The 17,017-nt window shown below is 37.8% G+C and overlaps 1 protein-coding gene across 1 annotated transcript in view; it reads left to right on the top strand.

Annotated features, from left to right (window-relative positions):
* Positions 1-17,017, top strand: part of dlgap1b (discs, large homolog-associated protein 1b) — a gene marked incomplete at its 5' end in the record, with an annotated part of 70,553 nt that overhangs the window by 45,391 nt on the left and 8,145 nt on the right. The window contains 2 exons of the mRNA XM_079805470.1: positions 12,857-13,242; positions 14,033-14,115. Of these exons, the coding sequence (XP_079661596.1) occupies positions 12,857-13,242; positions 14,033-14,115 (469 nt within the window). The remainder of the gene's footprint in view (positions 1-12,856; positions 13,243-14,032; positions 14,116-17,017) is intronic.

Here is a 17,017-nt window from a genome sequence, read left to right as displayed (position 1 = left end):
GCCACTTTAAATTTAAAATGTATGCCACTTTTAATGTTGTTTTAGTATTTTTTTAAATGCTATCATAGCATTTATTCATATTTTGAATTAACTTTTAATTTGTAATTTTATATTTTCAGCTAGGTTTTAGCAACTTTGTCATTTGCTTTTGTCGTTTTATTAGCTTAGTTTTTTTAGTATGTATAATTAACTTTAACATATTTTTTATATTGATTTTATGTTTGAATAATTATAGTGCTTTCATTTCAGTTAGTTGCTGATGCTGCATTTTTTGTTTTTAAATATTTTTTTTTCATCTAATATTTGTATAATTTTGTATTTCAGTTTTATTTCAATTAATGAAAAGATTTTTAATAGTTTTAGATAAAAATAACAACAATGATCACATGATCTACGACATGCCTATACCCTTAGATGTCATTTTACAAAAGTGGTGTAAAGAAGCCCAAGAATTAGATTTTTTGCACATTTGTTTGTACTGCATACTCATATTGTAACATAAATGATTAATGGTGCTAGTTTTGCTTTGAGAGATTGAGTTGTGTTTGTGTGTGTGGGTATAGGACAGCCCACCTTCCAGACTTCACAAATCACTCAGTTTGACATTTCAGTTAAACAGTCTTGCTACTTTTCTTCCTCTCTCTCTCTCTCTCCCTCCCTTCCTCAGTAACTGTCTCATTCTTTCTCTCTCCTCTCAGCCGCACAAATAATCATTTCCTTTCAGGCACTCCCCTCACTCACCATGAAAGGTGCTGTGCTGATTTATACTTAAACATCATGTCTCAAAGCTCTTAAGATTTATATGATTTCCTCTTCCTCCCCAGAGTTATCAGCCTGTGTAAGTATGTATGTGTATGAGAGAAAGAGACATGAAAGAGAGTGTCAGTGAGAGAGCGACAGAATGAACACACTGTCTGAAATGCTCTACTAGTGTGGGCATGCAGAAAAATACACAAACACACATAATCTTCAACCTTTCATGTGAATCCCTCCTCTAAATCTATGACCTGAAGCTTACCTTTTAATAGACATTACAAAGGAGATGATCTAATGCTTTTCTGCCTCGGTTTTACACACACACACCCCATCTTCAAACTTACTGAAATGTACATTGTAGTCCAGAATATGCAAGAGTGTTATTTGATTGTGTTTGTTAATAATATCATGGCTTATTTCCTTCATTATATTTTACTAAACATTATGCTGTATGTATATGAGAGGATTAAACATGGATGCATTAAACCAGGCATTTACAGTATTATAATAAAATGTCATGGTTTCCTCAAAAATATTACTAAAAATATTACTTTCAAAATGGGCAGTAAGAATAATAAATGTTTCTTGAGCACCAGATCAGCATATTAGAATGATTTGCGAAGGATCATGTGACACTGAAGACTGGTCCATAAAAATAAATTTAGTGTCAGCTGTGTTATTAATTTTGAGGTGTACATTTCAACACTTTTATTTTCATCCTGTAGGTGGCGATAGGTACACAATGAAACATTCTGACACATGCTGGAGCCTTAAAGGGATAGTGCACCCCAAAATGAAAATTCTGTCATCATTTACTCACCCTCAAGGAACATAAAAGAAGGTATTTTGAAGAATGTCGGTAACCAAACAGTTGATGGTCCCCATTGACTTCTACAGGATAGCTGTTCAATTGCCCACATTCTTCAAAATATCTTCTTTTGTGTTCAGCAGAAGACAGAAATTCCTACAGGTTTTGAACATCTAGACGGTGAGTAAATGATGACAGAATTTTCATTTTTGGGTGAACTATCCCTTTAAGTGTTCACTTGCAAAATCAAATGGAATGTGGTCTGTCGTTGTTACAATGTCAATCTGTACATTGCCTGATTTAACATGCGTTTTAGTGTTACAAAAACTATTAGACTATTAGAAATGTTTGTTTCAGAAACTAGTGGTAGGCCTATCTGAGTCTGTTTTTTAGAGAGTGATTCTGAGTTCTCTTGACTGTTTGATGACTGTGCACTTTACGTAATTACAACTTAACGGCCTCTCTTTGAGAATTGCTATGCTTTGATTCAGGCCACACAGAAAGGAAGTGCGGTCGTTGACATGATCCTGCAACAGGAAACTCCTCTCCTCTCCTCTCCTCTCCTCTCCTCTCCTCTCCTCTCCTCTCCTCTCCTCTCCTCTCCTCTCCTCTCCTCTCCTCTCCTCTCCTCTCCTCTCCTCTGTGTGTGTGTGTGTGTGTGTGTGTGTGTGTGTGTGTGTGTGTGTGTGTGTGTGTGTGTGTGTGTGTGTGTGTGTGTGTGTGTGTGTGTGTGTGTGTGTGTGTGTGTTGTGTGTGTGTGTGTGTGTGTGTGTGTGTGTGTGTGTGTGTGTGTGTGTGTGTGTGTGTGTGTGTGTGTGTGAGAGAGAGTATGCTGGATGGTTTAGGTTTTCACTGCAAGGGTGGGGCAAACCTTAATTACAGACCGTCTCTTCTCTTTCAGAAAGGGTCCTCTGTGTCTGTGCGTGTGTGTTTTTTTGCCCCTAAATGTTTGGGAGGGTCCTTTAATGGCATATATCACTTTGGCACTGAAGTCTCAAAACATGCATTTATAAAAAGCCAAAAATTACAACATGCCATTTGGATTGGCTCTATATGAGTTTATGGGAAGAGGTGTGTGTGTGTGTGTGTGTGTGTGTGTGTGTGTGTGTGTGTGTGTGTGTGTGTGTGTGTGTGTGTGTGTGTGTGTGTGTGTGTGTGTGTGTGTGTGTGTGTGTGTGTGTGTGTGTGTGAGGTTCTACTTTAGTAGTTTAGGAAGTCTTTGTAACACAATGCATTGCATTCCTGCACTCCTGCTGGGCTCCTCGTTTGTTTCTTGCATTCTTGCCCACTCACCCCCAACCCCCAGTGTGTGTGTGTGTGTGTGTCGGGGGTCTCTTAAGTCTCCTAAAGACCACTTCAAACTCGGAATAACCCAAAACCAGCACTAACACACTCTCCCCAAAAACTACACACACATTTCTCCGCCACACACAAGCGGGTTCTTTCCCCAACCCCCTCTCACAGGATACCAGGGGTCAGAGGTCAAACCTGGAGACACAAAGCATAAAGAGAACAAACCGCAGAGGGAGAGTGGGGGAAAGAGAGAAGGAAAGAGAGCTAGGTGAGTTACGGGTAATTATTAGGGTGGTTAGTCACCTGGAAAGTTGGTTAGATTCAAATCAGTACTGCTGCTCAGATGACAGTACATGTATTTTGATTCATTCATGGCTCATCTTATGAGTTGTGTGTTGGGTGTGCTGCATAAGTCGGGGTGTGAACTTTTGACCACATTCCTTTGTATTTAGATGTAAATGCATGAGTGTCAGGCCTCTGACCTCTTGAGATGTACAAGATCTCGACCTAAAGACCTTCAAATAAACACAAACACTCTAAGTTCATACTCTGCATAGTTACTTTTATAGTTTTTTTCTATCTATCTATCTATCTATCTATCTATCTATCTATCTATCTATCTATCTATCTATCTATCTATCTATCTATCTATCTATCTATCTATCTATCTATCTATCTATCTATCTATCTATCTATCTATCTATCTATCTATATATCTATCTATCTATCTATCTATCTATATCTATCTTTTAAATAATATATTAATTAGTTAATGTTTTAAGTAATTAAGTCTATTCAAAATACATTTAAAATATTTATTTAAAATATAATTATTTAAGTTTATATAATATAAATGTTTATATTTTGTATATATATATATATATATATATATATATATATATATATATATATATATATATATATATATATATATATATATATATATATATATATATATATATATATGTATATGTATATGTGAGTGTGTGTACACACACATATATGTATGCATGCAAAAATTAATATATATGTATACACACACACACATTATATAAACACATACTTTTATGATAGATGTGATTGGTTTTCTTTTATAATTCTATTATAATTAGCTTTATGTATTTATTTGATTGTACATTCACATTTAGGTAGCTATATGTACATATGAGTGTGTATCTTCCTGTCAGTTGGGTTTCATTCCTGGAAGAGAGCAATGCAGGATGCATCTATCCTTATTCAAATATACACACACACACACACTGTGACCCGTCACAGCAGATGTGTAATCAGACAGGTATGCAGACCGTCTGATTGGAACACAGGGAGTGTGAAGGCAGAACTGAGCTTTAAAGGGAGATCATTTGTGTGTCAGGGGGGTGTGTGTGTATTAAATTATAATTTTAGACTTCTGTGAAGTTGAATATGTCTCGCGGTTTTATTGTGTCTTTGTATCCTATAGTTCAGAATGGTTTTTGGTGTGTGTGTGTGTGTGTGTGTGTTCTCACTTTGACTTGTGTCAGGAATGCTCTGACAGGAACTAAAGCAAATGGGCCGCTAAAACTAATCTCATCCCCTTTTACTGTGTGTGTCTCTCTCTTTCCCCTCATTCATCCCTGCTTCTCTTGTCCTCCTCCAGGGCATGTCTGTCTTTACAGACTAGAGAGAAAGATATTCATCAAGTTAAGATCTTACACCCCTACAGATACCCACTCCCACTAACTTTGAAGAATGAAGTTAAAGTTTCAAAGCTTTTTTTGTGTATTTATACATTCAGATTTTTTTTTAATATATTTTGCATTCAAAATAGTATTTTAGTTTTAGTCTTTTATTTTTTAATAATTTGTTTATTGATAATTAAATCAAATGATAAATATTTTTGCATCCAGAAAGAATATTTATTTTATTTTATTTTATTTTATTTTATTTTATTTTATTTTATTTTATTTTATTTTATTTTATTTTATTTTATTTTATTTTATTTTATTTTATTTTATTTTATTTTATTTTATTTTATTTTATTTATTTTATTACATTTTATTTTATTACATTACATTTTATTTTATTTTATTTTTCTAAACCACATATATAATCTCACACTTTAATCTTTAATTGAACTGCCATAACCTGTCCAGTCTATGATTTATTCCTGCTTTGAACTGTGATTATGACACTTAATTTGTCACCTGTCGGTGGAGTGTTAGCGCATGCGTGTGTGTTTGTTTGTAAGCGTGCATGGGTGTGTTTGTCACTGATTGACAGCTGCGGGGAAACTGGCCATGTGTATGAACTTAGGACAAGCAAAAGTAGGTCAGGCACACTGTTAGTAAACACATCCACTCACACAGTTTACAGTTAGCAGTCAGCACTGCAACAATCTGCATTTTCTTAAAAAGAAAAAAGGTTTAGCTTTTTTTAGTTCAACACTGGCTGGTCTGTTTTTATCTCTATCTTTTATTTTTTACACACACACACGCTGGTTTATAGAAAGACCACAGATTTCATGTTCCTCCCAGTTTCCACGGCTACACTATCACAAAGGACTCCAGCTGGCTTTGGAAAAAGAGAGCAAGGGACGGAGAGAAAGACGAACGGTGACCAGCCCCTTTCTAAACACACGGCAGCTGGGCCGAACTGTCATTCTGCACCCTGGCCTGCTTACACACACACACACACGCACACAAAAACACACTGCGGCCCCTCCTCTGGCTTTATAGCGCTTTGTGTTTTTGCGATAATTCCCTTGGCATCTGCTAGAGGGAGCCCAACTAACCTGTTTGAATAAGTTTTATCGTTTTTGTCGCTTCTAACACACAAGCGCACACACACTCCCATCGGCCTCGTCCGTGTCCAGCCGCCAGAATGCCCAGAGGTGCGTTCAATCTCCCCTCCTAATGAAGCATGAGGCTGAAAGGGGAGTTTCTCCAGGCAGGGGCCGAAAAAGAAGGGATGAATGGATGATAGAGGGGGGGCAGTAAAGGGGGTTGAGCAGGGGACGTCTTTGATACAGCGCTGACCCGGGCGGGGGGTAGTGTGTTTCTTAGCCAGGAGATTCACCATTCACACTCCTCTGTCGGCCGCTCGTTTGAAGTGCCGCACAAAGAGGAGTTTGTGGGCCAGGGGCCAAAAGGGGTTTTGTCATTCACAGAGTCCCTCTCCTCCTCCTCTTTAACCTCTCGCTCATTCTTTTACTCTTTTGAAATGAGAAATACTTTATCGGCCAAGAATGCAGCCAATTAATGTTCAACCAACAGGCTGAATTGCTACAAAACCAGCATGCATGCTTGAAGATTGGTTTTCGCATCACTCGCTCTCAGATTTGATCTGAACTTTCATAGAAAGTTTTTCCAATCCCTAGAATTAGTTGCTGCATTTGTTTGCAGTAGCGCTCGGATTGTGTTAGACCGGCGGCAGATGTTAAGACCGTTTTTTTTTGTTGAGAGAAAGTTGGACGAAAACATTTCGGGGAGTTTTTCTTTCTCCGTTCCTGCCTGCTGGAGATCAGGAATTCTCTATCACACTCCACTTCCCAACTGTTGGATAAACACGATGGCCTTGAGAGCGTGTGTGTGCGGTTTTGGAGGCGTGACGCTTCCATGATCCAAACATCAAAGTGTATCCGTGGAAACTGTGAGGTAGTCAGTAATGCCGCTAACATGGCATGACTTGTTTTTATTCCCTGCCTTTTTTGTGTGCACGTGTAGGTGAAAATAAAGTCGTTCGGGATGTGTCCTACACATCTGGTGTTAGAGAATATATCATACTGCGGTTGCCCATGTTATAAAAACACTATTTTTGAGACATTTTGGCCTCCAAAAAGACTTTGACAGCTCTCTGGCAACTGACTTCCTCTTCACTTTGTGGAGTCCAGACAACCCGTTGACCTTCCTGGCATGCCTTTGTGCAGATGGGGCATCTGTGTGTGTGTGTGTGTGTTCAAATTTTTCTGTCCGGGTGGGGACTTCAATCTACAACCCCAAATCAGAAAAAGTTGGGACAGTATGGAAAACACAAAAAAAAAAAAAAAAGTAGTGATTTCTAAATTTACTTTGACTTGTATTTCATTGCAGACAATATGAACACAAAATATTTCATGTTTTGTCTGGTCAACTTCATGTCATTTGTAAATATGCATCCTTTCCTGTCATTCAGACCTGCAACACATTTCAAAAAAAGTTGGGACAGTAAAGCATTTACCACTTAGTAATGTTGCCATTCCTTTTCACAACACTTAAAAGACGTTTAGGGACTGAAGACACCAAGTGATGAAGTGTTTCAGGTGTAATTTTGTCCCATTCTTCCTGCAAACAAGTCTTAAGGTGGGCAACAATACGGGGTCTTCGTTGTCACATTTTGCGCTTCAAAATGCGCCACACATTCTCTATTGGAGACAGGTCGGGACTGCAGGCAGGCCAGTCAAGTACCCGTACCCTCTTCCTCCGCAACCAGGACTTTGTAATGTGTGCAGAATGTGGTTTTGCATTGTCTTGTTGAAATATGCATGGACGTCCCTGGAAAAGATGTCTTCTTGAAGGCAGCATATTATGCTCCAAAATCTCTATGTACTTTTCAGCATTAATGGTGCCTTCACAGAAGTGCAAGTTACCTTTGCCAAGGGCACTGACACAACCCCATACCATGACAGACCCTGGCTTTTGGACTTGTTGCTGGTAACAGTCTGGATGATCCTTTTCTTCTTTGGTCCGGAGCACACGGCGTCCATTCCTCCTAAAAAATACCTGAAATACTGATTCATCTGACCACAGTTCACGTTTCCACTGTGTGATGGTCCATCCCAGATGCCTCCGAGCCCAGAGAAGTCGACGGCGCTTCTGGACACTGTTAACATAGGGCTTCCTTTTGGCACAGTACAGTTTTAACTGGCATTTGTGGATGTAACTACGTATTGTGGTACTTGACAAAGGTTTGCCAAAGTAGTCCTGAGCCCATGTGGTGATATCGCTTATAGATGAATGATGATTCTTGATGCAGTGCTGCCTGAGGGATCGGAGATCACGGTTGTTCAGCTTAGGCTTGCGCCCTTGTCCTTTACGCACTGAAATTCCTCCAGATTCCTTGAATCTTTTAATTATGTTATGCACTGTTGAATGTGAAATATCCAAATCTCTTCCTATTTTTCTTTGAGGAACATTGTTTAACATTTCAATAATTTTCTCACGTATTTGTTGGCAAACTGGCGATCCTCGGCCCATCTTTGCTCCTAAAGGATAAGACCTTTCTTGGATGCTGCTTTTGTACCAAATCATAATTACAATCACCTGTTGACATCACCTGTTTCAAATCACATCATTATTTAACCATTTTACCTCATTACTTGCCCTAAATTGCTCCTGTCCCAACTTTTTTTGAAATGTGTTGCAGCTCTGAATGACAGGAAAGGATGCATATTTACAAATGACATGAAGTTTACCAGACAAAACATGAAATATTTTGTGTTCATATTGTCTGCAATGAAATACAAGTGAAAGTAAATTTAGAAATCACTTCTTTTTTTTATTATTTGCGTTTTCCGTACTGTCCCAACTTTTTCTGATTTGGGGTTGTAAATGCACACAGACTCATGGGGACTCGTGTCACCGAGGGAACCTAAATTGATGCCCCCATGAGGAAACAAGCTTATAAATCATACAGAATGAGTTTTTGAAAATGTAAAAATGCAGAAAGATTTCTGTGATGGTAGGGTTAGTGTAAGGGGATATAATATACAGTTTGTACAGTATAAAAACCATTACGTCTATGGAGAGTCCCCACAAAGATAGTGTACCAGACCTGTGTGTGTGTGGTCCAGGTAAACCCTTTGTTATGAGGACAACATTTCCTCACAATATCCAAAATGGCAATATCCGTAATCCTTGTCTGTGTGGGGACATTTTTTGGTCCCCATGAGGAAAACAGCTTCTAAATCAGACTAAATTGTGTTTTTTGAAAAGGTAAAAATGCTGAAAGTTTTCTGTGATGGTAGATTTAAGGTTAGGGGATATGATATACTTTTATGTATAGTATAAAATCATTACGTATATATATATATATATATATATATATATATATATATATATATATATGGAAAGTCTTCATAAAACATGAAAACACAACGTGTGTGTGTCTGTTAGCGGACATTGTTTGCTCGTATTTAATTATATTAAGACTACCATTCAAAAGTTTGGGTTCAGTTATTTATTTATTTTTTTCTGAAAGAAATTGATATCTTTATTCAGGAAGGATGCATTAAATTGATCAAAAGTGACAGTATAACATTACAAAACATTTCTATTTCAAATAAATGCTGTTCTTTGATCTTTCTGTTCATCAAAGAATCCTGAAATGTAACGATTTCCACAAAAATATTAAGCAGCGCAACATTGATAATAATAATAAAGGTTTCTTGAGCACTAATTCAGCGTATATTTTATCATGTGACACTGAAGAATGATGCTGAAAATTCAGCTTTTCCATCACAAGAATTAATTGCATTTTAAAATATATTAAAATAAAAAACAGTTATTTTAAATTATAATAATATTTCACAATATTACTGTTTTTACTGTATTGTAGATCAAATGAATGCAGCCTTGGTGAGCATATGAGATCATTTAAAATCTTACAACCCCAAACTTTATATTTGGTAATGAGATTCCCAGAGCTCTTAGAGTATCGTGTGATAAGTTATTTAAAAAAAATCCCAACTGTTTTTAGCTTGGAAACTCACATCAGACTGTAGTTTAATGGGCTCCAGGTGGGTGGATGTTTTGGGCTATTTGACCTGTGGTTTGCCTTTGTCACAGAAAGAGAGAGCGAGAGAGAGAGAGGAAAAGCTTTAGAAATAAACCGCAGGACTGGGTGGGTCAGAGAATACACACATACATGCTTGACACATGACACAGGCTCACACACACAGGTGAGAACAAGCACACACAGTGCCCGGCTCGGTTAGTTTAAAGAGAAAGCCTGGCCTACTTTCCGCATGCACTGTGACCCAGTTTACATAGACTCAGACACACGGAGCAGTCACAAACCTGTTCCACATCCCTTCTGTGTGCGAGAGAGCTGTTAAAAGACAGAGCATGATCTTCTTACAGTGCTATAATCTAAAACAGACATGCTTTGGCACACACACTCTCGTACACTCAGATGTCATAAAGAAAAAGAGAGATCTTCCGATCTAATCCGTTCCCTTCATGTGTCCAGGAGTAATGTGCATGTGTGTGTGTGTGTGTGTGTGTGTGTGTGTGTGTGTGTGTCTGGGCCTGCGCTAACCTGCTCCTGCCAAAAGCAGGAAATGAGGGAGCTGTAAGAAAATGGACTGCCACTGTTTAGTCTCTGAGCGCGCACACACACACACACACACACACACACACACACACACACACACACACACACACACACACACACACACACACACACACACAGAGTGTTTAGTCTTCTCCAGCAGCTGTGCTATTCTAAGCAACACAGGCAGGAAGAACAGAGCGAGCAGAAATAGATGGATGGACGATTTTGGGACAGTAATGCCAAACTCCTTTTGTAGTTTTACTCTGCAACACTTCACAGTGCACATAAGCATGCTCTACCTTCCCTTACTCTGACATAAAATGCTCACCTAGCATTCTTATACTTTTTTATGCTTTATTTTACTCAATTCTATTCCAATATATTCTAATGTGCTATATTTGTTTTTAAACTTCTATTCTACTCAACTCTATTCTGATATATGTTCTAGTTATCTCTATTCTGTTTTATGCAACTCTATTGTATTATATACTCTACTCCACTCTATTCTCTCCCACTCAACTGTTGTACTCTGTTCAAAACTAACTTCTAACTTTATACTATTATACGCCAGTCTATTCTACTCTACAAAACTTTGTTGTTGTACATCTCTATTCAATTCTACTCAACCACATTCTATTATATTTTAGTTTACGTTAGGCTGCTCTTCTCAACTTTATGTTGTACCCTATTATATTTTACTGTACTTTATTCTCTTTTACTCAACCATGTTCTATTTTCTGCTCTGCACAACTTTATTCTATTCTGTTCTCTTCAGCTCAACTCCATTGTTCTCTAATGTACTTTACTAAACTTTGTTTTAATTTGTTCTACTGTATTTTATTTGGTTCTGCTCAACTCTACAGTTATTCTACTGTGTTGTAATGTTTTATATTCTACATTATTGAATTGTGTTCTACTTCAACAACCCTATACTATGATACGCCAGTCTATTCTACTTTACAAAACTTTGTTATTGGACTTTATTCTCTACTCTATTTAACTCTACTCAACCCCATTATATTATATTTTAGTTTACGTTAAGCTGCTCTTCTCAACTTTATTATGTTGTACTCTATTATATTTTACCATACTTTATTCTCTTTTACTCAACCATGTTCTACTCTTTTCTGCTCTACACAACTTTATTTTACTCTGTTCTTCTCAGCTCAACTCCATTGTACTCTAATGTACTTTACTAAACTTTGTTCTAATTTGTTCTACTGTATTTTATTTGACTCTGCTCAACTCTACAGTTATTCTAATGTATTCTACTTTGCTCAACTTTATTATGTTCTACTCTATTATATTTTACTGTACTCCACTGTACTTTTTTCTCTCTTACTCAACCTTTGTTCTACTCTTTTCTGCTCTACACAACTTAAATCTATTCTGTTCTTCTCAGCTCAACTCCATTGTACTCGAATGTACTTTACTAAACTTTTTTTTCTAATTTGTTCTACTGTATTTTATCTGATTCTGCTCAACTCTGCAGTTATTCTAATGTATTCTACTTTAGTCAACCTTATTATGTTCTACTCTATCATATTTTACTGTACTCCACTGTACTTTATTCTCTCTTACTCAACCTTGTTCTACTCTTTTCTGCTCTACACAACTTTATTCTATTCTGTTATCCTCAGCTCAACTTCATTGTACTCTAATGTACTTTACTAAACTTTGTTCTAATTTGTTCTACTGTATTTTATTTGATTCTGCTCAACTCTACAGTTATTCTAATGTATTCTACTTTGCTCAACTTTATTATGTTCTACTCTATTATATTTTACTGTACTCCACTGTACTTTTTTCTCTCTTACTCAACCTTGTTCTACTCTTTTCTGCTCTACACAACTTAAATCTATTCTGTTCTTCTCACCTCAACTCCATTGTACTCGAATGTACTTTACTAAACTTTTTTTTCTAATTTGTTCTACTGTATTTTATCTGATTCTGCTCAACTCTGCAGTTATTCTAATGTATTCTACTTTAGTCAACCTTATTATGTTCTACTCTATTATATTTTACTGTACTCCACTGTACTTTATTCTCTCTTACTCAACCTTGTTCTACTCTTTTCTGCTCTACACAACTTTATTCTGTTCTGTTATCCTCAGCTCAACTCCATTGTACTCTAATGCACTTTACTAAACTTTGTTCTAATTTGCAATTCTGCTCAACTCTACAGTTATTCTACTGTGTTCTATTTTTTTATATTCTACATTATTGAATTCTGTTCTACTTCAACTCTATTATATGCCAGTCTATTGTACTCTACTCTATTCGGTTTACTTTATTCTACTCTTCTCAACTTTTTTCGACTCCGTTATTTTCTACTATTCTTTATTCTCTTCTTCTTAATGTTGTTCTACTCTATTTGCCATATGCAACTTTATTCTAATCCCCTCAACTCCGCTGAACTTGACTCTGCTATATTCTGCTAACATTGTTCTGCTGTATTCTACTCATTTCTGCTGTGTTTGTTTTGTATTGTTCTCTAGTACTCTAGTACTTCAAATAGTTCCATGGTATTCTAACTTTACTTGCACATCATTTTGTCCATTTAATTTTTCACACCATGAACCTGCAATTAATATCTTTTTATATTTTGACTATTAAATACATTTTGCCACTAAATTGTCAATTGATGAATGTGGTACTTAATTGTGCAAGCCGTCACTCAGTAACCTATCACTTCCTCCTCCTCCTCCACAGTTTCATCATGTATAACAACCTACAAGAAAACTCCGCCCCCGGTCCCACCCAGGTCGACACCCACCAGACCATACATCTCTATAACAGCCCAGAGCAGCACAGAATCGGCACAGGATGCCTACAATGAGCTCACCGGTGCTGGCCCTGCAAACCGGGCCTTATCAGCGGTCCAATCGGGCCTCAGCAACTCCACAGAGAGCATCGATAGCATGAAGGCCCTGACGGCTGCCATCGAGGCAGCGAATGCTCAAGTCCACGGCCCAGCCAGCCAGCATGTGACCAACAGCACCATTACCATCACCACAGCCAGCGCCACTAGCGTTACACACATCTCACAGGACGCTAAGAAAGACGCCCTCAGGAAGTGCCTGTCCATAGGGATACAGGTTGGCCACACACAATCACATCTGCGTTGCCTATTGGATTACAGATTATACAAGCAATACCGAACTAACAAAGAAAGCACGAAACAGAGAATTAAATGTGAACCACAGCAGTGTGAGTTTACAAGAAAAGAAGTACACTCAGCTATTTATGTCCGTGGAAAAATACTGTCTGTCAAAACCTTCAGAATAGTATTCTACTCTTATCATTTCTGCAAATATAACTATTTGGCAAAAAATAGTAAGATTAGTATGCCAGTATGCTATTTTAAATTCAGCCAGGCATTATTTACAGTACAATATATACTGGAATTATTTAGTATTCTCTAAGACAGTGTACAATATGCCCAAAACCACTGTCAAGTCCTTAATAATCAGCAGTATATTCTCTGATTATTGAGTAGTCATTTATGTAGTATACACTGTAATGCTGTCTAGATAGGTAGCATACTTGTTTTTTTTTTAGCACATCAAAATTCTCCACTTTTGGAGTATATGATGCCTGAATATGCTGCCTAAGTAGGTACTAGGTTTTGGAAAACAGCTTTTATCTGCAGTATATTATCCAGTTATTGAGTATGCATCAATATAGTGTACAATTCGCACATTTTTAAGCAGTTCTTGCTTTACACCTACATTATTTGATACTAAAATATTCACAAAAGACAAATAAGAGGCCTCAAGTACAAACAACAACAAATGTATAGCAGTAAATTTAACAACACCCGTTCAAAATTGACTGTAGACACCGAGACAACATATTGAATGTGCGTGTGTGTGTGTCTGTGTTAAGGTGGACGGTCCTGAGGAAGCCAGCCAATCAGAAGTGCACTGCAAGTTTCAGTCTGTCGGCATTCAAGTAGAGGAGGAGAGTTGGTAAGTTTATCTACACCCACTCACTCTCTCCCACACTCACCCCAGTGACATATTCCATTACATCTCTAGCCTTTAACTCCAATCATGTGCTCAAAGAAATAAGACAAAGTCGTTCAAAACATTACAGATGTGAGGATAATGATTATGAAAGTTTCTGAAAAAATGGAAGCTGTAATAAGAGAGAGAAAAGAAAGTGAAAGAGAGAAAGAGTTGTCATTTCAAGCACATGCTCCTGTGACAAAGACCCTCCCATTCTCTGTCTCTATTTCACACACACAGCTGTCCCCATCATGGTGGTTTGGACACTGGGGCCTCCTGAAAGGGTAAAGGAGTGGGAGGCAGAGAGACAGCTGCTCTGTGTGTATGCGGGTGTGTCTGTGTGTACGTGCACGGCCATCTGTTGCTGTGCCCATTATGAAGCCTGCAGGCTGCTGGGTCACAGACATGGTCAAGTATCGACCCCCTGTCTTACCTCTCTCTCGCTCGTTTTCTTTTGCTTTCTCTGACTCGCACACCCTCAGATGTCACTGTTTTAGCACCCAGTGAGAGGGAGGGACATAACGCCAAGAGGAGGTAGAGTGAAAGAGAGCGCGGTAGGGCCACTAGATGCTCAGTCTCTGTGTGTTTTCCCTTAAAGTTCAGCTATAGGTCGAGGCGAAGCATCGTAAAATCCCCATCTCGTAGCCAAATTGCTGCCCAAAAGTACAGATCAAATGCCAGAACAAATGTTATACACACACATACGGTGTGTAAACGGTAGTTTTACAGAAGGTCAGTTTTGTTCAGAGTTAGTTGCTCTGTTTCAAAACCTAGAGTCAGCGGTTTGAGGCATCACAGACATATCTCAACACAAAGACACCTCATTTTATCCTCGCATCACCTATATCCTTCATAGCCAACTGAATCCCATAATGCATTATTTATTGAAAAAATAAATAAAAATGGCAAATGAGGAGTTTTGAGGAGTGTTGCATTTAGTGCTGAAAAGTACAAAAGTTACTTTTACTTAAATGCCAATTAAAACATGCTTGTGTATGTTATGCATGTTTATGCTAGTTAGAGTATTGCGCTTAGATTAGCAACATGCTAACATAAAAATATTGGTAAATATATGAACTATTATTAAATTATGTTAAAATACATTCATTCATTTTTATATATATATTTATAAATATATTTCAAATATAAATTAATTACTGAATATTTTACCCGAACATTTGTGTATGCATTGCATTTATGTTTAGATTATTGTGTTATTAGCTTAGCAGTATGTAACATTGAAGCATTGTTTGCAAATATGTTTCATTCAGTACAGAAAATTTGACCCTAATATTTAGGTAGCTCATTCAAGTACTTTGCCATTAATTTAGCATTATGCTTTGAAAAGTATTACAATATGGAATTTAATATTGGACTGTTGTACTATCTTAGAGTGTTGTGTTGTTAGTTTAGCAACATGCTAACATATGAGTAGCACTGTATGATTCACAGAGTTTCTGCTCATGTCCAGTAGTTGCCAAAAGTGATGTCTGGCCTAGGATATATATATATATATATATATATCATTAAAGTATCATTAAAAAAATATCCCCTCCGGACATAACTTTTGACTAATTCTGTAATTGTTTCTTGATTGTGTTTAACATGTTGCTTTAGTAAGGAGCTGCCTCTGTTGGTGAGGTAGCTTCAGGTTTTGGAACTGAACTAGTGTGTGTGTGTGTGTGTGTGTGTGTGTGTGTGTGTGTGTGTGTGTGTGTGTGTGTGTGTGTGTGTGTGTGTGTGTGTGTGTGTGTGTGTGTGTGTGTGTGTGTGTGTGTGTGTGTGTGTGTGTGTGTGTGTGTGTGTGTGTGTGTGTGTGTGTGTGTGTGTGTACACATGTATAGGAAATTGTGGCTGGTAACTGCCAGCGTTGAGAAGTTGAGGGCAGCAGATTCCTAGACAGTGAGAGAGGGACACACATAACCCACACACCCGCACAGGTCGCCGGTATTTGGACTTTGCTGAAGCATGTCTTTGTAACTGAGAGGGAATACAGCTGTAAAACACAGGCACACACACACACACACACACTCACACAGCTCCCCTAGCACAGGTCTGCTCTTGTTTCCTGCTGAAGTCAGAGCCCTTGAACTGTATGCAGAGACTCCTTTTGCGTGTCATACACTCTTTTCCTCCTCAGTGCAGCAGGAACGAAGGAAATTAAGGAATGAGTTGTCTTCCCCTGTGGCTGTGTCCCAAACCACTCACACGCCTGGCTTTTTTAGCTCTAGGGAGGTGCAGTAGATAGATAGATTGATAGATAAAAAACATAATAAAAGTAAATTTGCTCTTTTAACAAAAAGTAAACTTCTGACCCTGGTGTCTCCCGTCACACCCTTTGGAGGTTTTGGTGCTGTGGTGGTCCTAGTGGTTTTAACATGCGGCCCACCCCTGCTAGAAGAAGCATGAATGTGTGTGGGTGTTCTCATGTCTATTGATAGCTGTAGTTAATATGTAAAGCACTGAGTGCACCATAGGTTACTTTCAGCCTCAAACGTCACGCCCACTCTGTGCTCAGACCGCCTCATACATGAATGGAATATCCAGATTCAACCTGATTGGCTGGCTGCTACAAAAGTTCCGTGGCACACCAGTAAACTGATATCAGCGTATGGATGTATGAAGTCTGTTCTCCTCTCAAGTTTAGATCATCACATTAACATGAACAATATTCCAGTGCTTAATACTTTCATTTGTTTTAGTATATTGTTTTGCCATGTTTTCCTCTTCAAATGTTTGGCATTTAGTTTGATGTTTTGTCATCATCTAATACAATGAAATTCATTCCAGATAGTGTCCAGATATTTTTGGGGACATTGTGTATTTCATGCTCAGAGTCAAATGTGAAAAGAATCTGCTGTAA

This window comes from Gobio gobio, assembly GCF_949357685.1.
Source record: "Gobio gobio genome assembly, chromosome: 23".
Taxonomy (NCBI): domain Eukaryota; kingdom Metazoa; phylum Chordata; class Actinopteri; order Cypriniformes; family Gobionidae; genus Gobio; species Gobio gobio.
The sequence above is the reverse complement of the archived record's forward strand: the minus strand, read 5'-3'. Positions and strand labels throughout refer to the sequence as shown.